This window comes from Hyperolius riggenbachi, chromosome 10, assembly GCF_040937935.1.
Source record: "Hyperolius riggenbachi isolate aHypRig1 chromosome 10, aHypRig1.pri, whole genome shotgun sequence".
Taxonomy (NCBI): Eukaryota; Metazoa; Chordata; class Amphibia; order Anura; family Hyperoliidae; genus Hyperolius; species Hyperolius riggenbachi.
This window is the reverse complement of record NC_090655.1, coordinates 277510241-277534195: the sequence shown is the minus strand read 5'-3', so window position 1 is coordinate 277534195 and position 23955 is coordinate 277510241. Positions and strand designations below refer to the sequence as shown.

At 47.0% G+C, this 23955-nt stretch overlaps 1 protein-coding gene across 4 annotated transcripts in view; it reads left to right on the top strand.

Moving 5' to 3' along the window:
- LOC137535450 (zinc finger protein 585A-like) overlaps window positions 1-23955 on the top strand; it is a 67040-nt gene that overhangs the window by 3234 nt on the left and 39851 nt on the right. For 2 of the 4 annotated variants that reach the window (XM_068257278.1, XM_068257281.1), the window contains exons 2-6: window positions 20570-20689; window positions 21718-21855; window positions 21986-22064; window positions 22184-22281; window positions 22390-22828. In XM_068257278.1, coding sequence (XP_068113379.1) covers window positions 20570-20689; window positions 21718-21855; window positions 21986-22064; window positions 22184-22281; window positions 22390-22828 — 874 coding nt within the window. The remainder of the gene's footprint in view (window positions 1-20569; window positions 20690-21717; window positions 21856-21985; window positions 22065-22183; window positions 22282-22389; window positions 22829-23955) is intronic. The other 2 variants (XM_068257279.1, XM_068257280.1) reach the window with 2 other exon arrangements.

Sequence of the window (23955 nt, the reverse complement as noted above, 5' to 3'; positions counted from 1 at the left end):
GTGCCTCAGTATAGATAGCCAGGGATAGGTGCCCCAGTATAGATAGCCAGGGATAGGTGCCTCAGTATAGATAGCCAGAAATAGGTGCCTCAGTATAGGTAGCCAGGGATAGGTGCCTCAGTATAGATAGCCAGGAATAGGTGCCTCAGTATAGATAGCCAGGGAATAGGTGCCTCAGTATAGATAGCCAGGAATAGTTGCCTCAGTATAGATAGCCAGGGATAGGTGCCTCAGTATAGATAGCCAGGGATAGGTGCCTCAGTATAGATAGCCAGGAATAGGTGCCTCAGTGTAGATAGCAAGGGATAGGTGCCTCAGTATAGATAGCCAGGGATGGGTGCCTCAGTATAGATAGCCAGGGATAGGTGCCTCAGTATAGATAGTCAGGGATAGGTGCCTCAGTATAGATAGCCAGGGATAGGTGCCTCAGTATAGATAGCCAGGGATAGGTGCCTCAGTATAGATAGCCAGGGATAGGTGCCTCAGTATAGATAGTCAGGTATAGGTGCCTCAGTATAGATAGCCAGGAATAGGTGCCTCAGTATAGGTAGCCAGGGATAGGTGCCTCAGTATAGATAGCCAGGAATAGGTGCTACAGTATAGGTAGCCAGGGATAGGTGCCTCAGTATAGATAGCCAGGAATAGGTGCCTCAGTATAGATAGCCAGGAATAGGTACCTCAGTATAGATAGCCAGGAATAGGTACCTCAGTATAGATAGCCAGGAATAGGTGCTTCAGTATAGATAGCCAGGGATGGGTGCCTCAGTATAGGTAGCCAGGGATGGATCTAGAGGTGCCCCAAGTTATAGGTAGCTGAAGAAACCTCAGTATTATGGAGCTAGAGGTGCCCCAAGTATTAGGTAGCTGGAGGAACCTCAGGATTATGGAGCTAGAGGTGCCCCAAGTATTAGGTAGCTGGAGGAACCTCAGGATTATGGAGCTAGAGGTGCCCCAAGTATTAGGTAGCTGGAGGAACCTCAGGATTATGGAGCTAGAGGTGCCCCAAGTATTAGGTAGCTGGAGGAACCTCAGGATTATGGAGCTAGAGGTGCCCCAAGTATTAGGTAGCTGGAGGAACCTCAGGATTATGGAGCTAGAGGTGCCCCAAGTATTAGGTAGCTGGAGGAGCCTCAGGATTATGGAGCTGGAGGTGCCCCAAGTATTAGGTAGCTGGAGGAACCTCAGGATTATGGAGCTAGAGGTGCCGCTGACTGAAGGGAGATCTGGTCAGTGGAATGCTGAGAGCTGGGTTAGTAACCTCTCAGTTACACTCTCATCAGGACTTAGTATAGGGAGGGAGGGAGCCGCCTTCCCATCATAAGGCACCTGTAGGTACATGGGAGGCTGACAAATGTATCTCCTTTTCAACAATGCAAGCAGTGGCATAACTACAATTCATGAAGCCCCCCAATGCTCACCGCTTTCCCTTGCCTCCCCTTTGTGCCCTTCATGGCCTTGCTGTCCATATCACAAGGGTCATAATGTGGCCATCATGATCTTCACACCCATAACCAGTGTAGCCACAAACACACCTGATCTGTAGTATAGTCCACTGTATGGGAGGGAGGGAAGGGTAGTAGTTGGCTCTGGGCTCCCCTGTGATATCAGGTGCTCCTCCCTTCTAGTTATGCCCTGATCTGTAGTATAGTCCCCTGTATGGGAGGAAGGGAAGGGTAGTAGTTGGCTCGGGGCCCCCTGTGATATCAGGTGCTCCTCCCCTCTAGTTGTACCCTGATCTGTAGTATAGTCCACTGTATGGGAGGAAGGGAAGGGTAGTAGTTGGCTCTGGGCCCCCCTGTGATATCAGGTGCTCCTCCCCTCTAGTTATACCCTGATCTGTAGTATAGTCCCCTGTATGGGAGGAAGGGAAGGGTAGTAGTTGGCTCTGGGCCCCCCTGTGATATCAGGTGCTGCTCCCCTCTAGTTATACCCTGATCTGTAGTATAGTCCCCTGTATGGGAGGAAGGGAAGGGTAGTAGTTGGCTCTGGGCCCCCTGTAATATCAGGTGCTCCTCCCCTCTAGTTATACCCTGATCTGTAGTATAGTCCCCTGTATGGGAGGAAGGGAAGGGTAGTAGTTGGCTCTGGGCCCCCCTGTGATATCAGGTGCTCCTCCCCTCTAGTTATACCCTGATCTGTAGTATAGTCCCCTGTATGGGAGGAAGGGAAGGGTAGTAGTTGGCTCTGGGCTCCCTTGTGATATCAGGTGCTCTTCCCCTCTAGTTATACCCTGATCTGTAGTATAGTCCCCTGTATTGGAGGGAGGGAAGGGTAGTAGTTGGCTCTGGGCTCCCCTGTGATATCAGGTGCTCCTCCCTCTAGTTATACCCTGATCTGTAGTATAGTCCCCTGTATGGGAGGAAGGGAAGGGTAGTAGTTGGCTCTGGGCCCCCCTGTGATATCAGGTGCTGCCCCCCTCTAGTTATACCCTGATCTGTAGTATAGTCCCCTGTATGGGAGGAAGGGAAGGGTAGTAGTTGGCTCTGGGCCCCCCTGTGTTATCAGGTGCTGCCCCCCTCTAGTTATACCCTGATCTGTAGTATAGTCCCCTGTATGGGAGGGAGGGGAGGGTAGTAGTTGGCTCTGGGCTCCCTGTGATATCAGGTGCTGCTCCCCTCTAGTTATACCCTGATCTGTAGTATAGTCCCCTGTATGGGAGGGAGGGGAGGGTAGTAGTTGGCTCTGCCCCCCCCCCCCCCCTGTGATATCAGGTGCTCCTCCCCTCTAGTTATACCCTGATCTGTAGTATAGTCCCCTGTATGGGAGGAAGGGAAGGGTAGTAGTTGGCTCTGGGCCCCCCTGTGATATCAGGTGCTCCTCCCCTCTAGTTATACCCTGATCTGTAGTATAGTCCCCTGTATGGGGGGGGGAGGGAAGGGTAGTAGTTGGCTCAGGGCTCCCTGTGATATCAGGTGCTGCCCCCTTCTAGTTATACCCCTGATCTGTAGTATAGTCCCCTGTATGGGAGGAAGGGAAGGGTAGTTGATGGCTCTGGGCCCCCCTGTGATATCAGGTGCTCCACCCCTCTAGTTATACCCTGATCTGTAGTATAGTCCCCTGTATGGGAGGAAGGGAAGGGTAGTAGTTGGCTCTGGGCTCCCTGTGATATCAGGTGCTCCTCCCCTCTAGTTATACCCTGATGTGTAGTATAGTCCCCTGTATGGGAGGGAGGGGAGGGTAGTAGTTGGCTCTGGGCTCCCTGTGATATCAGGTGCTCCTCCCCTCTAGTTATACCCTGATGTGTAGTATAGTCCCCTGTATGGGAGGAAGGGAAGGGTAGTAGTTGGACTGGGCCCCCCCTGTGATATCAGGTGCTGCCCTCCTCTAGTTATACCCTGATCTGTAGTATAGTCCCCTGTATGGGAGGAAGGGAAGGGTAGTAGTTGGCTCTGGGCCCCTGTGATATCAGGTGCTCCTCCCCTCTAGTTATACCCTGATCTGTAGTATAGTCCCCTGTATGGGAGGAAGGGAAGGGTAGTAGTTGGACTGGCCCCCCCCCTGTGATATCAGGTGCTGCCCTCCTCTAGTTATACCCTGACGTGTAGTATAGTCCCCTGTATGGGAGGAAGGGAAGGGTAGTAGTTGGCTCTGGGCCCCCCTGTGATATCAGGTGCTGCCCCCCTCTAGTTATACCCTGATCTGTAGTATAGTCCCCTGTATGGGAGGAAGGGAAGGGTAGTAGTTGGCTCTGGGCCCCCTGTGCTATCAGGTGCTCCTCCCCTCTAGTTATACCCTGATCTGTAGTATAGTCCCCTGTATGGGAGGAAGGGAAGGGTAGTAGTTGGCTCTGGGCCCCCTGTGATATCAGGTGCTGCTCCCCTCTAGTTATACCCTGATCTGTAGTATAGTCCCCTGTATGAGAGGAAGGGAAGGGTAGTAGTTGGCTCTGGGCCCCCCTGTGATATCAGGTGCTGCTCCCCTCTAGTTATACCCTGATCTGTAGTATAGTCCCCTGTATGGGAGGAAGGGAAGGGTAGTAGTTGGCTCTGGGCCCCCCTGTGATATCAGGTGCTGCCCCCCTCTAGTTATACCCTGATCTGTAGTATAGTCCCCTGTATGGGAGGAAGGGAAGGGTAGTAGTTGGCTCTGGGCCCCCCCCCCCTGTGATATCAGGTGCTCCTCCCCTCTAGTTATACCCTGATCTGTAGTATAGTCCCGTGTATGGGAGGAAGGGTAGTAGTTGGCTCTGGGCTCCCCTGTGATATCATGTGCTCCTTCCCTCTAGTTATACCCTGATCTGTAGTATAGTCCCCTGCATGGGAGGAAGGGAAGGGTAGTAGTTGGCTCTGGCCCCCCTGTGATATCAGGTGCTCCTCCCCTCTAGTTATACCCTGATCTGTAGTATAGTCCCCTGTATGGGAGGAAGGGTAGTAGTTGGCTCTGGGCCCCCCTTTGATATCAGGTGCTCCTCCCCTCTAGTTATACCCTGATCTGTAGTGTAGTCCCCTGTATGGGAGGGAGGGAAGGGTAGTAGTTGGCTCAGGGCTCCCTGTGATATCAGGTGCTGCCCCCCTCTAGTTATACCCTGATCTGTAGTATAGTCCCCTGTATGGGAGGAAGGGAAGAGTAGTAGTTGGCTCTGGGCCCCCCTGTGATATCAGGTGCTCCACCCCTCTAGTTATACCCTGATCTGTAGTATAGTCCCCTGTATGGGAGGAAGGGAAGGGTAGTAGTTGGCTCTAGGCCCCCTGTGATATCAGGTGCTCCTTCCCTCTAGTTATACCCTGATCTGTAGTATAGTCCCCTGTATGGGAGGAAGGGAAGGGTAGTAGTATGCTCTGGGCCCCCCTGTGATATCAGGTGCTGCTCCCCTCTAGTTATACCCTGATCTGTAGTATAGTCCCCTGTATGGGAGGAAGGGAAGGGTAGTAGTTGGCTCTGGGCTCCCTGTGATATCAGGTGCTCCTCCCCTCTAGTTATACCCTGATCTGTAGTATAGTCCCCTGTATGGGAAGAAGGGAAGGGTAGTAGTTGGCTCTGGGCCTCCTGTGATATCAGGTGCTCCTCCCATCTAGTTATACCCTGATCTGTAGTATAGTCCCCTGTATGGGAGGAAGGGAAGAGTAGTAGTTGGCTCTGGGCCCCCCTGTGATATCAGGTGCTCCACCCCTCTAGTTATACCCTGATCTGTAGTATAGTCCCCTGTATGGGAGGAAGGGAAGGGTAGTAGTTGGCTCTAGGCCCCCTTTGATATCTGGTGCTGCCCCCCTCTAGTTATAACCTGATCTGTAGTATAGTCCCCTGTATGGGTGGAAGGGAAGGGTAGTAGTTGGCTCTGGGCCCCCCTGTGATATCAGGTGCTGCCCCCCTCTAGTTATACCCTGATCTGTAGTATAGTCCCCTGTATGGGAGGAAGGGAAGGGTAGTAGTTGGCTCTGGGCCCCCCTGTGATATCAGGTGCTGCTCCCCTCTAGTTATACCCTGATCTGTAGTATAGTCCCCTGTATGGGAGGAAGGGAAGGGTAGTAGTTGGCTCTGGGCCCCCTGTGATATCAGGTGCTGCTCCCCTCTAGTTATACCCTGATCTGTAGTATAGTATCCTGTATGGGAGGAAGGGAAGGGAAGTAGTTGGCTCTGGGCCCCCCTGTGATATCAGGTGCTGCTCCCCTCTAGTTATACCCTGATCTGTAGTATAGTCCCCTGTATGGGAGGAAGGGAAGGGTAGTAGTTGGTTCTGGGCCCCCCTGTGATATCAGGTGCTCCTCCCCTCTAGTTATACCCTGATCTGTAGTATAGTCCCCTGTATGGGAGGAAGGGAAGGATAGTAGTTGGCTCTGGCCTCCCTGTGATATCAGGTGCTGCTCCCCTCTAGTTATACCCTGATCTGTAGTATAGTCCCCTGTATGGGAGGAAGGGAAGGATAGTAGTTGGCTCTGCCCCCCCCCCCCCTGTGATATTAGGTGCTCCTCCCCTCTAGTTATACCCTGATCTGTAGTATAGTCCCCTGTATGGGAGGAAGGGAGGGGTAGTAGTTGGCTCTGGGCTCCCCTGTGATATCAGGTGCTGCCCCCCTCTAGTTATACCCTGATCTGTAGTATAGTCCCCTGTATGGGAGGAAGGGTAGGGTAGCAGTTGGCTCTTGGCCCCCCTGTGACATCAGGTGCTGCTCCCCTCTAGTTATACCCTGATCTGTAGTATAGTCCCCTGTATGGGAGGAAGGGAAGGGTAGTAGTTGGCTCTGGGCCCCCCTGTGATATCAGGTGCTGCCCCCCTCTAGTTATACCCTGATCTGTAGTATAGTCCCCTGTATGGGAGGAAGGGAAGGGTAGTAGTTGGCTCTAGGCCTCCCTGTGATATCAGGTGCTGCTCCCCTCTAGTTATACCCTGATCTGTAGTATAGTCCCCTGTATGGGAGGAAGGGAAGGGTAGTAGTTGGCTCTAGGCCCCCTGTGATATCAGGTGCTCCTTCCCTCTAGTTATACCCTGATCTGTAGTATAGTCCCCTGTATGGGAGGAAGGGAAGGGTAGTAGTTGGCTCTGGGCTCCCTGTGATATCAGGTGCTCCTCCCCTCTAGTTATACCCTGATCTGTAGTATAGTCCCCTGTATGGGAAGAAGGGAAGGGTAGTAGTTGGCTCTGGGCCTCCTGTGATATCAGGTGCTCCTCCCCTCTAGTTATACCCTGATCTGTAGTATAGTCCCCTGTATGGGAGGAAGGGAAGGGTAGTAGTTGGCTCTAGGCCCCCTTTGATATCTGGTGCTGCCCCCCTCTAGTTATAACCTGATCTGTAGTATAGTCCCCTGTATGGGTGGAAGGGAAGGGTAGTAGTTGGCTCTGGGCCCCCCTGTGATATCAGGTGCTGCCCCCCTCTAGTTATACCCTGATCTGTAGTATAGTCCCCTGTATGGGAGGAAGGGAAGGGTAGTAGTTGGCTCTGGGCCCCCCTGTGATATCAGGTGCTGCTCCCCTCTAGTTATACCCTGATCTGTAGTATAGTCCCCTGTATGGGAGGAAGGGAAGGGTAGTAGTTGGCTCTGGGCCCCCTGTGATATCAGGTGCTGCTCCCCTCTAGTTATACCCTGATCTGTAGTATAGTCCCCTGTATGGGAGGAAGGGAAGGGAAGTAGTTGGCTCTGGGCCCCCCTGTGATATCAGGTGCTGCTCCCCTCTAGTTATACCCTGATCTGTAGTATAGTCCCCTGTATGGGAGGAAGGGAAGGGTAGTAGTTGGTTCTGGGCCCCCCCTGTGATATCAGGTGCTCCTCCTCTCTAGTTATACCCTGATCTGTAGTATAGTCCCCTGTATGGGAGGAAGGGAAGGATAGTAGTTGGCTCTGGCCTCCCTGTGATATCAGGTGCTGCTCCCCTCTAGTTATACCCTGATCTGTAGTATAGTCCCCTGTATGGGAGGAAGGGAAGGGTAGTAGTTGGCTCTGGGCCCCCTGTGATATCAGGTGCTTCTCCCCTCTAGTTATACCCTGATCTGTAGTATAGTCCCCTGTATGGGAGGAAGGGAAGGGTAGTAGTTGGCTCTGGGCCCCCCTGTGATATCAGGTACTCCTCCCCTCTAGTTATACCCCTGAATGCAAGTTACCTGGCTGTCCTGCTGATCCTCTGCCTCTCATACATTTATCCATAGCCCCTGAACAAGCATGCAGATCAGATGTTTCTGACTGAAATCTCACTGGATTAGCTGTTTCCTGTCTCTGATTTATTATTATTATTTAGTATTCATGTAGCACTGACATCTTCTACAGCACTTTACAGATTACATAGTCATGTCACTGATTGTCCCTCAGAGGGGCTCACAATCTAAGGCCTCATTCATACCAGGGCAATTAGCAGGTGATTCCCAATAATCGCCAAAGCTTCAGCGCAATACAAAGTGCATGGCAGTGATCTTGAAGTAAAATTGATAATATTAACAAAATGGCCTCCTGGAAGCCATATTACCATAGTCCTTTGTTCTATACATTTATTCTTATACGACTAGTTCTCTTCTTTCCCATGGTTTCATGCTACTAGGGATGATTTGTCTGTTATGTAGATAAGGATGGCGCTGTGTGAATCTCTCCAGTCAAACTAGCCTTAAATTAAACAAGCTACTGTTGAAACATATACCTCTAATAATAATTAACTAATGACTGATCTCATCCACTTAAATATTAATATGTATTCATGTATTCATTTATGCTGTATTCTGTTTTCCAATAGTGATTTTGTGAGGATCCAATCAGGGTATTGGTAGGAGGAATGATTGTAATGTGTTATTTGGAGTATATAACGTCTGTTCCGAGCCTTCCTCAGGCAGACAATATTTTGTCTCCTGTACAGCAAATAAACTTATACTATACTTCTACAAGACTGATCTGTGATATTTCACAACAATCTCACTGCCATGATTGCCACTGATCGCGGGCATTACGCAATTAGTGGCAATGCCAATATGTGTTGCCTGCACCATTTTGCCTGGTTTCTTTAGAACGAGTATTTGTACTGTGATTTTTTTCCTTGTTAATCACAGAAAAATCACCTGTGCAAAATGCTTGCGTCTGTTTGCGATCACAAGTGTCAATGGGCCTTGACTTCTACTATAGTCATGTTTCGTATATATTCAGACACAAGTGCAGCCAAAGATCAGCAGGATGCCAGGCAACGGATATTGTTTAAAAGAAAATAAATATGTCAGTCGCCATATACCTCTCACTTCAAGTGTACTTTAAGCAGTGGGGATTTCTGGGTTTGATCAGCCCATCACTCCAGAGCTCCGCCTACAATCTTCACCCCGACACTTCTATCCTCTTCTGGGTTTCACAACTAAGCACTCAGTACTTTACCTTGGATAAAACTGTGCCTCATTTTCCTGTCCCATGCTGCATCGCCCCTCCCAGATATTCGTGTCAATATCAACAGCACTACCATCCACCCTACCTTCCAGGCCCTCTGCCTGGGTGTCACTCTAGACTCTGATCTCTCCTTCAGCCCTCACATCCAAAATGTTACTAGAGCCTGCAACATTTCCTTCGAACTTTCGCAACATTTCCAAACTCCTCCCCCTTCTGACCCCGGACACTACCAAGCATCTCATCATCTCCCACCTTGACTACTGCAATGCCCTACTGTCTGGCCTCCCCTTGAGATGCATTGCACCCCTTCAATCAGTCATGAATGCAGCAGCTAGACTCATCCATCTTTCCCACCGCTCTGCTTCCACCTCCCCCCTCTGCGAAGCCCTACACTGGCTCCCTATCTGCTTCAGGATTCGTTTTATGATTCTGTGCCTTACCTACAAATCTGTGCATAAGACCTGCCCAACCCACATTTCTGAGCTCGTCCACAGATATATATACCTGCCCGCCCCCTCTGGTCCTCCAATGATCTCCGCCTGACCTCCCCATGCATTTCTCACTCCCATGCACGCCTACAGGACTTCTCAAGAGCTTCCCCCACCCTATGGAACTCTTCCCCCCCCCCCCTCAGACTCGCTCCTTCCTTCAACACCTTCAAGCAAGCTCTCAAAGCACATTTCTTTAGAATGACCTACCCCCATCTACCAGACTTTCTCAGCTGAGTAACTTCTCCACAGCCCTACCTTGTGTGTCCCTCCCCACTCTTTAGACTGTAAGCCTTTGGCAGGGTCTTCCCCACCCCTTAGTGTGTCCTTCTTCATCTCACCCTTCTGATGGACTAACTTGAACTTGATTTGCTGGGTCTCTGTAATATCACATTATCATGCATCTTATACCCTGTTTTCATGTATAACCTTGTGCTTTGTGGTATAACTGTTTGTTACCTCTCTGTCTGTCACCCCTTGTTTACATTGTATGTATCCCTATTTATTGTGCAGCGCTGTGTGATATGTTTGCACTTTATAAATACAACAAATAATAATAATAATCTATACAGCTCCTGTTACACCCCATACAGCTGATAATGTGCAGAGTACCAGCACTATCTCTATACAGCTCCTGTTACACCCCATACAGCCGATAATGTGCAGAATACCAACACTATCTCTATTACACCCCATACAGCTGATAATGTGCAGAGTACCAGCACTATCTCTATACAGCTCCTGTTACACCCCATACAGCTGATAATGTGCAGAATACCAGCACTATCTCTATACAGCTCCTGTTACACCCCATACAGCTGATAATGTGCAGAGTACCAGCACTATATACAGCTCCTGTTACACCGCATACAGCTGATAATGTGCAGAATACCAGCACTATCTCTATACAGCTCCTGTTACACCCCATACAGCTGATAATGTGCAGAATACCAGCACTATCTCTATACAGCTCCTGATACACCCCATACAGCTGATAATGTGCAGAATACCAGCACTATCTCTATACAGCTCCTGTTACACCCCATACAGCTGATAATGTGCAGAGTACCAGCACTATCTCTATACAGCTCCTGTTACACCCCATACAGCTGATGATGTGCAGAATACCAGCACTATCTCTATACAGCTCCTGTTACACCCCATACAGCTGATAATGTGCAGAATACCAGCACTATCTCTATACAGCTCCTGTTACACCCCATACAGCTGATAATGTGCAGAGTACCAGCACTATCTCTATACAGCTCCTGTTACACCCCATACAGCTGATAATGTGCAGAGTACCAGCACTATATCTATACAGCTCCTGTTACACCCCATACAGCTGATAATGTGCAGAGTACCAGCACTATCTCTATACAGCTCCTGTTACACCCCATACAGCTGATAATGTGCAGAGTACCAGCACTATCTCTATACAGCTCCTGTTACACCCCATACAGCTGATAATGTGCAGAGTACCAGCACTATCTCTATACAGCTCCTGTTACACCCCATACAGCTGATAATGTGCAGAATACCAGCACTATCTCTATACAGCTCCTGTTACACCCCATACAGCTGATAATGTGCAGAGTACCAGCACTATCTCTATACAGCTCCTGTTACACCCCATACAGCTGATAATGTGCAGAGTACCAGCACTATATCTATACAGCTCCTGTTACACCCCATACAGCTGATAATGTGCAGAGTACCAGCACTATCTCTATACAGCTCCTGTTACACCCCATACAGCTGATAATGTGCAGAGTACCAGCACTATCTCTATACAGCTCATGTTACACCCCATCCAGCTGATAATGTGCAGAGTACCAGCACTATCTCTATACAGCTCCTGTTACACCCCATACAGCTGATAATGTGCAGAGTACCAGCACTATCTCTATACAGCTCCTGTTACACCCCATACAGCTGATAATGTGCAGAATACCAGCACTATCTCTATACAGCTCCTGTTACACCCCATACAGCTGATAATGTGCAGAGTACCAGCACTATCTCTATACAGCTCCTGTTACACCCCATACAGCTGATAATGTGCAGAGTACCAGCACTATCTCTATACAGCTCCTGTTACACCCCATACAGCTGATAATGTGCAGAGTACCAGCACTATCTCTATACAGCTCCTGTTACACCCCATACAGCTGATAATGTGCAGAGTACCAGCACTATCTCTATACAGCTCCTGTTACACCCCATACAGCTGATAATGTGCAGAGTACCAGCACTATCTCTATACAGCTCCTGTTACACCCCATACAGCTGATAATGTGCAGAATACCAGCACTATCTCTATACAGCTCCTGTTACACCCCATACAGCTGATAATGTGCAGAATAACAGCACTATCTCTATACAGCTCCTGTTACACCCCATACAGCTGATAATGTGCAGAATAACAGCACTATCTCTATACAGCTCCTGTTACACCCCATACAGCTGATAATGTGCAGAGTACCAGCACTATCTCTATACAGCTCCTGTTACATCCCATACAGCCGATAATGTGCAGAATACCAGCACTGTCTCTATACAGCTCCTGTTACACCCCCATACAGCTGATAATGTGCAGAGTACCAGCACTATCTCTATACAGCTCCTGTTACACCCCATACAGCTGATAATGTGCAGAGTACCAGCACTATCTCTATACAGCTCCTGTTACACCCCATACAGCTGATAATGTGCAGAATACCAGCACTATCTCTATACAGCTCCTGTTACACCCCATACAGCTGATAATGTGCAGAGTACCAGCACTATCTCTATACAGCTCCTGTTACACCCCATACAGCTGATAATGTGCAGAATACCAGCACTATCTCTATACAGCTCCTGTTACACCCCATACAGCTGATAATGTGCAGAATACCAGCACTATATACAGCTCCTGTTACACCCCATACAGCTGATAATGTGCAGAATACCAGCACTATATACAGCTCCTGTTACACCCCATACAGCTGATAATGTGCAGAATACCAGCACTATCTCTATACAGCTCCTGTTACACCCCATACAGCTGATAATGTGCAGAGTACCAGCACTATCTCTATACAGCTCCTGTTACACCCCATACAGCTGATAATGTGCAGAATACCAGCACTATCTCTATACAGCTCCTGTTACACCCCATACAGCTGATAATGTGCAGAGTACCAGCACTATCTCTACAGCTCCTGTTACACCCCATACAGCTGATAATGTGCAGAGTACCAGCACTATATCTATACAGCTCCTGTTACACCCCATACAGCTGATAATGTGCAGAGTACCAGCACTATCTCTATACAGCTCCTGTTACACCCCATACAGCTGATAATGTGCAGAGTACCAGCACTATCTCTATACAGCTCCTGTTACACCCCATACAGCTGATAATGTGCAGAGTACCAGCACTATCTCTATACAGCTCCTGTTACACCCCATACAGCTGATAATGTGCAGAGTACCAGCACTATCTCTATACAGCTCCTGTTACACCCCATACAGCTGATAATGTGCAGAGTACCAGCACTATCTCTATACAGCTCCTGTTACACCCCATACAGCTGATAATGTGCAGAGTACCAGCACTATCTCTATACAGCTCCTGTTACACCCCATACAGCTGATAATGTGCAGAGTACCAGCACTATCTCTACAGCTCCTGTTACACCCCATACAGCTGATAATGTGCAGAGTACCAGCACTATATCTATACAGCTCCTGTTACACCCCATACAGCTGATAATGTGCAGAGTACCAGCACTATCTCTATACAGCTCCTGTTACACCCCATACAGCTGATAATGTGCAGAGTACCAGCACTATCTCTATACAGCTCCTGTTACACCCCATACAGCTGATAATGTGCAGAGTACCAGCACTATCTCTATACAGCTCCTGTTACACCCCATACAGCTGATAATGTGCAGAGTACCAGCACTATCTCTATACAGCTCCTGTTACACCCCATACAGCTGATAATGTGCAGAGTACCAGCACTATATCTATACAGCTCCTGTTACACCCCATACAGCTGATAATGTGCAGAGTACCAGCACTATCTCTATACAGCTCCTGTTACACCCCATACAGCTGATAATGTGCAGAGTACCAGCACTATCTCTATACAGCTCCTGTTACACCCCATACAGCTGATAATGTGCAGAGTACCAGCACTATCTCTATACAGCTCCTGTTACACCCCATACAGCTGATAATGTGCAGAATACCAGCACTATCTCTATACAGCTCCTGTTACACCCCATACAGCTGATAATGTGCAGAGTACCAGCACTATCTCTATACAGCTCCTGTTACACCCCATACAGCTGATAATGTGCAGAGTACCAGCACTATCTCTATACAGCTCCTGTTACACCCCATACAGCTGATAATGTGCAGAATAACAGCACTATCTCTATACAGCTCCTGTTACACCCCATACAGCTGATAATGTGCAGAATAACAGCACTATCTCTATACAGCTCCTGTTACACCCCATACAGCTGATAATGTGCAGAGTACCAGCACTATCTCTATACAGCTCCTGTTACATCCCATACAGCCGATAATGTGCAGAATACCAGCACTGTCTCTATACAGCTCCTGTTACACCCCCATACAGCCGATAATGTGCAGAGTACCAGCACTATCTCTATACAGCTCCTGTTACACCCCATACAGCTGATAATGTGCAGAGTACCAGCACTATCTCTATACAGCTCCTGTTACACCCCATACAGCTGATAATGTGCAGAATACCAGCACTATCTCTATACAGCTCCTGTTACACCCCATACAGCTGATAATGTGCAGAGTACCAGCACTATCTCTATACAGTTCCTGTTACACCCCATACAGCTGATAATGTGCAGAATACCAGCACTATCTCTATACAGCTCCTGTTACACCCCATACAGCTGATAATGTGCAGAATACCAGCACTATATACAGCTCCTGTTACACCCCATACAGCTGATAATGTGCAGAATACCAGCACTATATACAGCTCCTGTTACACCCCATACAGCTGATAATGTGCAGAATACCAGCACTATCTCTATACAGCTCCTGTTACACCCCATACAGCTGATAATGTGCAGAGTACCAGCACTATCTCTATACAGCTCCTGTTACACCCCATACAGCCGATAATGCGCAGAGTACCAGCACTATCTCTATACAGCTCCTGTTACACCCCATACAGTTGATAATGTGCAGAGTACCAGCACTATCTCTATACAGCTCCTGTTACACCCCATACAGCTGATAATGTGCAGAGTACCAGCACTATCTCTATACAGCTCCTGTTACACCCCATATAGCTGATAATGTGCAGAGTACCAGCACTATCTCTATACAGCTCCTGTTACACCCCATACAGCAGATAATGTGCAGAGTACCAGCACTATCTCTATACAGCTCCTGTTACACCCCATACAGCTGATAATGTGCAGAGTACCAGCACTATCTCTATACAGCTCCTGTTACACCCCATACAGCTGATAATGTGCAGAATACCAGCACTATCTCTATACAGCTCCTGTTACACCCCATACAGCTGATAATGTGCAGAGTACCAGCACTATCTCTATACAGCTCCTGTTACACCCCATACAGCTGATAATGTGCAGAGTACCAGCACTATCTCTATACAGCTCCTGTTACACCCCATACAGCCGATAATGTGCAGAGTACCAGCACTATCTCTATACAGCTCCTGTTACACCCCATACAGCCGATAATGTGCAGAGTACCAGCACTATCTCTATACAGCTCCTGTTACACCCCATACAGCCGATAATGTGCAGAGTACCAGCACTATCTCTATACAGCTCCTGTTACACCCCATACAGCTGATAATGTGCAGAGTACCAGCACTATCTCTATACAGCTCCTGTTACACCCCATACAGCTGATAATGTGCAGAATACCAGCACTATCTCTATACAGCTCCTGTTACACCCCATACAGCTGATAATGTGCAGAATACCAGCACTATCTCTATACAGCTCCTGTTACACCCCATACAGCTGATAATGTGCAGAGTACCAGCACTATCTCTATACAGCTCCTGTTACACCCCATACAGCCGATAATGTGCAGAATACCAGCACTATCTCTATACAGCTCCTGTTACACCCCATACAGCCGATAATGTGCAGAGTACCAGCACTATCTCTATACAGCTCCTGTTACACCCCATACAGCTGATAATGTGCAGAATACCAGCACTATCTCTATACAGCTCCTGTTACACCCCATACAGCTGATAATGAGCAGAGTACCAGCACTATCTCTGTACAGCTCCTGTTACACCCCATACAGCTGATAATGTGCAGAGTACCAGCACTATCTCTATACAGCTCCTGTTACACCCCATACAGCTGATAATGTGCAGAGTACCAGCACTATCTCTATACAGCTCCTGTTACACCCCATACAGCCGATAATGTGCAGAGTACCAGCACTATCTCTATACAGCTCCTGTTACACCCCATACAGCTGATAATGTGCAGAATACCAGCACTCTCTCTATACAGCTCCTGTTACACCCCATACAGCTGATAATGTGCAGAGTACCAGCACTATCTCTATACAGCTCCTGTTACACCCCATACAGCTGATAATGTGCAGAGTACCAGCACTATCTCTATACAGCTCCTGTTACACCCCATACAGCTGATAATGTGCAGAATACCAGCACTCTCTCTATACAGCTCCTGTTACACCCCATACAGCTGATAATGTGCAGAATACCAGCACTCTCTCTATACAGCTCCTGTTACACCCCATACAGCTGTTAATGTGCAGAGTACCAGCACTCTCTCTATACAGCTCCTGTTACACCCCATACAGCTGATAATGTGCAGAGTACCAGCACTCTCTCTATACAGCTCCTGTTACACCCCATACAGCTGATAATGCGCAGAGTACCAGCACGATATCTATACAGCTCCTGTTACACCCCATACAGCTGATAATGTGCAGAGTACCAGCACTAGCTCTATACAGCTCCTGTTACACCCCATACAGCTGATAATGTGCAGAGTACCAGCACTATCTCTATACAGCTCCTGTTACACCCCATACAGCCGATAATGTGCAGAGTACCAGCACTATCTCTATACAGCTCCTGTTACACCCCATACAGCTGATAATGTGCAGAGTACCAGCACTATCTCTATACAGCTCCTGTTACACCCCATACAGCTGATAATGTGCAGAGTACCAGCTCATGTACTGCGATCTCCCCACCCCCTATTGCTTTCACAGATGGCCTCTAAGCCTGTGAATAGGGAAGAGCAGCACATTCATTATGTTTGATCTCATTGGCATTGGCCCTTTTTAATTTACTGAACTTTTTTTGCAGATTTGAACAAAATTCACATTAAATTTCAACTTTACACATTTCTGTGTATTCAACGGCAGATTTCCTGAGTGCAAAGTAACATTGAAGAATACCACCACCTATAGCGGTTAAAGGCTTCCAGAGCCAAATGAAGTAGGAGAAGCGAGGGGAGCTGGCCTGATGGCCACCCCTCCCCCGGTCTCCACTGCCCCCCTCCTTTCCTATCTAAAGACTCCCTGACAGGTAAATACAATTTAACTTTTAATTATCCATTTAAAATCTTTAGGAAAACTGTCATATTAATCGCTACATAGAGTAGTTGATTCAGTAGGTAAAGTGCATAGGGAGTGAATTTCTCCTCCTACTTCAACTAAATAGTACTAGTTACAATTTACAGAAACCCCCCACCATATATAAAACAACCCGACATGTTTCACTTCCTGATGGAAGCTTTATCAAGGGACAAAGTGCAGTGCATAATGTGCATATAGTGATAAGATTACAAAGTAAAACATTATTAATTGTAGCATAGCATATAGGCCTATGCCAGCAGCCTAGCCAACATGGTGAAGTAGCCCTCCTTTTATACTGTTCAGAGGTCAGATGATGTGGGTGTGGAGCATGCAATTGCTTCTGCCCCTTCACTCCCCCTACATCATTGGTATAGACATCTGTCAGTCAAAAATTATCCAATCAGAGGTGGGCTCAATACACCGACATGATCCTTCAGAAACGTCCTTATAGAGAGATTTTAACAACTACGAGAAAATATCCAAACTCCCCAGTAACTTTATCTAATACATATTACCAAATGGTCAAACAGCCTCCTTTTGAAAAGTATAAAACATCGTAATCTCCTCCACGCCGGGAATACAGCACTACCATTGGTTCGCAGGGGTTACATGAGTCATTACAACATCAGCCAATGGGAGTGCGACCCCACCGATGTTTTTTCCAATCACCTGCTCTGATTCGCCCGTTGATATGCGACCAATCCGCGGCATGATAATGCGGAAGTTTTTCCGCAAGTACGCCTGCCATAGGGTAAACAGGGTTACGTGTAGTTAGAGGGCGGGGCCCACGCCCAGCGTCATTGACGGCTAGTGTTATGCATCACCAGGCCATCCATAGTCACACCTCCTGCACTGCTATAGGTGGATCAGCGATATGGGAGGTGGCATCAACATGTAAACAGATCCTGCCTCCTGCTCGAATACACTACATGTCCACCGTACGTAACTTTGTTTATAGTATCCAGGCAACCATACTAAAGCAGAGGTTATACATAATAGGAGAAAGACTTCAACATTAGGGTAAGAGGCTGGTATTCCCATCCTTTACTCCACATCCAGAGGTACCAAAACTAGAGATATTTTTAAAGGGACAAATGATAATTTCCTCACTTGCTAAAAGATGTATTAAGCACTGAATATAGAGGTATATCAGTGCAAAACAACGAGATACATCCGTACATGGCAATAATAGTTATACAACAGATACATGTCTCAGACATTGTATGGAGTAGCCCTATTTTTCAGGGGCAGGTAAGTGCAGCAACTTAATGTACGGAGGTTGTTAATTGTAGGTAAGTATTTCTACAAGAAGGGTGTATAAGTGAACCCTTCATTCAGGCCCCCCGGAGACAAGGTACCCATCCTATAGATCCATTGGGCCTCAATTTGCCTCAATTTCTGATCTAAATTCCCTCCTCTTGGGCCCATTCTCCACTGTTGCACCACCCAATATTTCAAACCCTCAGGGTCACCGCCATGAAACTCCAAAAAATGTCGCGCAACAGGTGTATTGCGCTTATGTTTAATGTCTCCTAAGTGCTCCAGGATGCGTGTTTTAACTGCTCTGGTCGTTTCACCAATATATATATATATCTGTGCATGCCATTCAAATCTGTGCTCAGCCATGTTTTCTTCTTTCCTTTTTGGGATTTTTTGATCTGTGGTAAATAGGAATGTGGCACATGAAGCAAAAGACAGAGGAAACCGGCACTGCAAGCAAGCTGTGTTTTAATCTTGATCCATGCAAACAAATGGTGTGTACATTGACAGCGGCAGGAAAATAATCTTGCATAATAATAAAGGCATGCAGTTGGATACAGGGTACCTGGTGGTGCGGTGGGTGCTGGGTGATCAAGCCTTAGGCTTAGGCTTGATCACCCAGCACCCACCGCACCACCAGGTACCCTGTATCCAACTGCATGCCTTTATTATTATGCAAGATTATTTTCCTGCCGCTGTCAATGTACACACCATTTGTTTGCATGGATCAAGATTAAAACACAGCTTGCTTGCAGTGCCGGTTTCCTCTGTCTTTTGCTTCATGTGCCATATCTGCCTGTCTGTTTACCAGAGCACGCTCAGCTGTAATCCCAGGGTACCTGCATGCACTACTTAAGCTCCCCTGCTTTTCCATAGTGCCAACCCGCTTTCCCTGCTTGCATCCCGTAAATAGGAATGTGTTAATGAGTCTCCCAAATTTCTACCTCTCCTAAAGGTAAATTGTGGAAAGGTTGGTAAGATCTCTTTCAATTGTGGATTGTTAAAATCTCTCTATAAGGACTTTTCTGAAGGATCATGTCGGTGTATTGAGCCCACATCTGATTGGATAATCAATGACTGACAGATGTCTATACCAATGATGTAGGGGAAATGAAGGGGCGGAAGCAATTGCATGCTCCACACCCACATCATCTGACCTCTGAACAGTATAAAAGGAGGGCTACTTCGCCATGTTGGTTAGGCTGCTGTCATAGGCCTATACGCTATGCTACAATTAATGTTTTAATTACTTTGTAATCTATCTTATCACTATATGCACTGCACTTTGTCCCTTGATAAAGCTTCCATCAGGAAGTGAAACATGTCGGGTTGTTTTCTATATGGTGGGGGGTTTCTGTAAATTGTAACTAGTACTATTTAGTTGAAGTAGGAGGAGAAATTCACTCCTTATGCACTTTACCTACTGAATCAACTACTCTATGTAGCGATTAATATGACAGTTTTCCTAAAGATTTTAAATGGATAATTAAAAGTTAAATTTTATTCCCCTGTCAGTATGTAATGTCTCCCACCCCAGTAATGCCATTTATTTCCCAGTATAGCCATGTCCTCCTGTGTCCCCCAGCATTGCCATTATCCTCCAGTATGTAATGTCCCCACCCCAGTAATGCCATTTCTTCCCCAGTATAGCCATGTTCCCCCTGTGTCCCCCAGCATTGCCATTATCCTCCAGTATGTAATGTCCCTCACCCCAGTAATGCCATTTCTTCCCCAGTATAGACATGTCCCCCCTGTGTCCCCCAGCATTGCCATTATCCTCCAGTATGGTATGTCCCCCACCCCAGTAATGCCATTTATTTCCCAGTATAGCCATGTCCCCCCTGTGTCCTCCATCATTGCTATTATCTTCCAGTATGTAATGTCCCCCCACCCCAGTAATGCCATTTCTCCCCCAGTATAGCCATGTCCCCCCTGTGTCCCCAGCATTGCCATTATCCTCCAGTATGTAATGTCCCCACCCCAGTAATGCCATTTCTCCCCCAGTATAGCCATGCTCCCCCTGTGTCCCCCAGCATTGCCATTATCCTCCAGTATGTAATGTCCCCCACCCCAGTAATGCCATTTCTCCCCCAGTATAGCCATGTCCCCCTGTGTCCCCCAGCATTGCCATTATCCTCCAATATGTAATGTCCCCCACCCCAGTAATGCCATTTATTTCCCAGTATAGCCATGTCCCCCCTGTGTCCTCCAGCATTGCCATTATCCTTCAGTATGTAATGTCTGTTCTCTGCATGGCCCCACCACCCACAACTGACAGCAATGGGGAGTGCTGGGGGGAGGGGGATTCTGTATTGGTAGTTTCATCACTGACAACTGTGCAACCTAGATTATCCTCCCTTTATTATCAATCAAAAGGCAGCAGCTTCCTGTACCGATCACATGACCACATCACTAAGGATGGATGAGGACCAGAGTCACATGACTGAAAGGATATTCAACCTCACTCTGGAGATCATCTGTCTGCTGACTGGAGAGGTGAGGAGGATTCTAGGAGATCACATGACACCACTCTTATCTATATTAATAAAATACATATCTGACTGGAGAGGTGAGGAGGGGAATTAAGAAATGTAGTTACCAGGGGCTAATGGACTGTTTGGGGTGCTCCATAGGTACTAAAGCAAATTATTTGTAATTGCGAGCAAAAAGCAGAAATTTGGGCACAGATAAATAATGGGTGCCGGGCCCATCCAACCAAAATTTTTCATATTGATAAATATTTTGTAAATTCTGTTTTTGAACATTTTTGTCTTAGAATTGCATCACTTTTTGTATTTACATTATTTGCAGCGTAGAAAGGTGGTTTTAGGGTTAGGCACCACCGGGAGGGGGTGTCTTATGGTTAGGCACCATTAGAGATGGTCTTAGGGTTAGGCACCACCAGGGGGATCTTAGGGTTAGGAACCACCAGGGGGATCTTAGGGTTAGGCACCACCGGGGTGGTTTTAGGGTTAGGCACCACCGGGGGGGTTTTAGGGTTAGGCACCACTGGGGTGGTTTTAGGGTTAGGCACCACCGGGGGGGGGGTCTTAGGTTTAGGCCCCACTGGGGGGGAGGTCTTAGAGTTAAGCATCGGTAGAGGGAGGGTTCTGTGTGAGAGGAGACTAGGTTTATTTGTAATAAAATATTGGTGGTATTTACCAGTGTTTTACTATCCTCATTATGACTGTAAATATTTTTTAGTTTTCGTTATTATAGACGATGTTTTGCCATTTTGGCTTCACCCCGCACCCTTTTTAATACCATTATTTTAACATATTTATTATTCTATCTCAGATAAAGATGAAGACACGATAAAAAAAAATTGTTATACACAACATTTTCACATTTTGGCTGTACCCCGCACCCGTTTTTTTCTGCCACCCTTATTTGATGTATGCTGAAGGAGGATTCTGGGAGATCACATGACATCTCTTATTGCTAATAATAAAACACACCTGACTAGATAGATGAGGAGGATTCTGGGAGATCATGTGACAATTATTGTTGGTCTTTCCATACAGAGTCTTCCTCCAGTGAAGTCTGGTGATCATGTGACCATCACGGTTCCCCTACCTCACTCCCTGATATCTGAGGGACACAACAAGCATAAGATTCTGGAAATCACCAGGAAGATGATGATGATGCTGCTGACAGGAGAGGTGGGTGGTGCTGGGAATTATGGGACATTATCCAGTAACAGCAAGGGGTGTGTCTGGGCAGTGACTGTATCATTGTGCATGTCAGGTTCCTATGAGGTTTCAAGATGTCACTATCTTTTTCTCCATGCAGGACTGGCAGTATATAGAAGGACACAAGAACCTCTACAAGGACACTATGATGGAGAATCAGCCGCCCCTCACATCGCCGGGTAAGAGGAGACATTCATTTCTTACAAAGGAGAGAGCAGTATGGGGTCCACCTAGATCCCCCATTATCTGATAAACACATAGAGACAATGTATTCAGTCAGTGTGTGTGTTTCCTACAGATGTATCCAGCAACAGAAACCCTCCAGACAGATACACAGGTCCTCTTTATTCCTGGGATTGTCCACAAGATGATCGCACCATTCCCCACCATTGTCAGGTAGGTGGGCTGAGGGTCATCAGCGATTCCAAACTATATTGCACTTTTTCTATTGCATATGCATATGTGTTCACAATTAAAACATTAGCTCTCGTTATTTCAACTTAGGGTGGAGAACTGATACATGTAAGTGCTGTGGTTAAAGTGGAAGAAGAGGAGACATATGTGAGGAGTGATCAGCAGTCTATGGGGAAGGGTGACATGATGAGGACAAGTAAAGAGGAAGAAGAAGAGACATATGTGAGGAGTGATCAGCAGTCTATGGAGGAGGATGACATAAGGAGGACAATTAAAGAGGAAGAAGAAGAGATGTACGTGAGGAGTGATCAGCGGTCTGCAGAGGAGGGGGACGTGATGGGGACAATTAAAGAGGAAGAAAAAGAGACATATGTGAGGAGTGATCAGCAGTCTGTGGAGGAGGGAGACATAATGGGGACACATAAAGAGGAAGAAGAGACATATGTGAGGAGTGATCAGCAGTCTATGGAGGAGGGAGACATGATGGGGACAAGTAAAGAGGAGGACACTGTTACAGAGGGCAGAACAGGTGAGTAATCAGCAGTAAATATAGAATAAATGTGTATCTTTATTGCTGGTGTGATTGTGTCACTGCTCACAGACTGGCTGTATTTGGGGTTATGTGATGTAATATTTTGTCATCTTAAGATGTCATTGTTGATTGTGTAAGGCGACCACTTACTGGCAGTAACAGTACAGACACCCTGATTGCTGTAGAGTTCCCTGTTCTGTTCTGTGGAGAGGGGAAGGTGGTAAAGGAGTGAGCAATATCCCGCTACATTTCACAGCGGAAATACAATGCAGATAATGACTTAGTGTTACTGGCTTGTAATAAGCTGATAATGGTCACTGTACATTACTGTACACAGATAGGTCACAGTAGGGGTGACTTAGTGTTACTGGTCTGTAATAAGCTGATAATGGTCACTGTACATTACTGTACACAGATTGGTCACAGTAGGGGTGACTTATTGTTACCGGCCTGTAATAAGCTGATAATGGTCACTGTACATTACTGTACACAGATTGGTCAGAGTAGGGGTGACTTAGTGTTACTGGCCTGTAATAAGCTGATAATGGTCACTGTACATTACTGTACACACATTGGTCACAGTAGGGAGTGACCTAGTGGTACCAGCCTGTAATAAGCTGATAATGGTCACTGTACATTACTGTACACAGATTGGTCAGAGTAGGGGTGATTTAGTGTTACTGGCCTGTAATAAGTTGATAATGGTCCTTGTACATTATTGTACACAGATTAGTCACAGTAGGGGTGACTTAGTGTTACTGGCCTGTAATAAGCTGATAATGGTCACTATACATTACTGTACACAGATTGGTCACAGTAGGTGGTGACTTAGTGTTACTGGCCTGTAATAAGCTGATAATGGTCCCTGTACATTACTGTACACACATTGGTCACAGTAGGGAGTGACCTAGTGTTACCAGCCTGTAATAAGCTGATAATGGTCACTGTACATTACTGTACACAGATTGGTCACAGTAGGGGTGACTTAGTGTTACCGGCCTGTAATAAGCTGATAATGGTCACTGTACATTACTGTACACAGATTGGTCACAGTAGGGGTGGCTTAGTGTTACCAGCTTGTAATAAGCTGATAATGGTCACTGTACATTACTGTACACAGATTG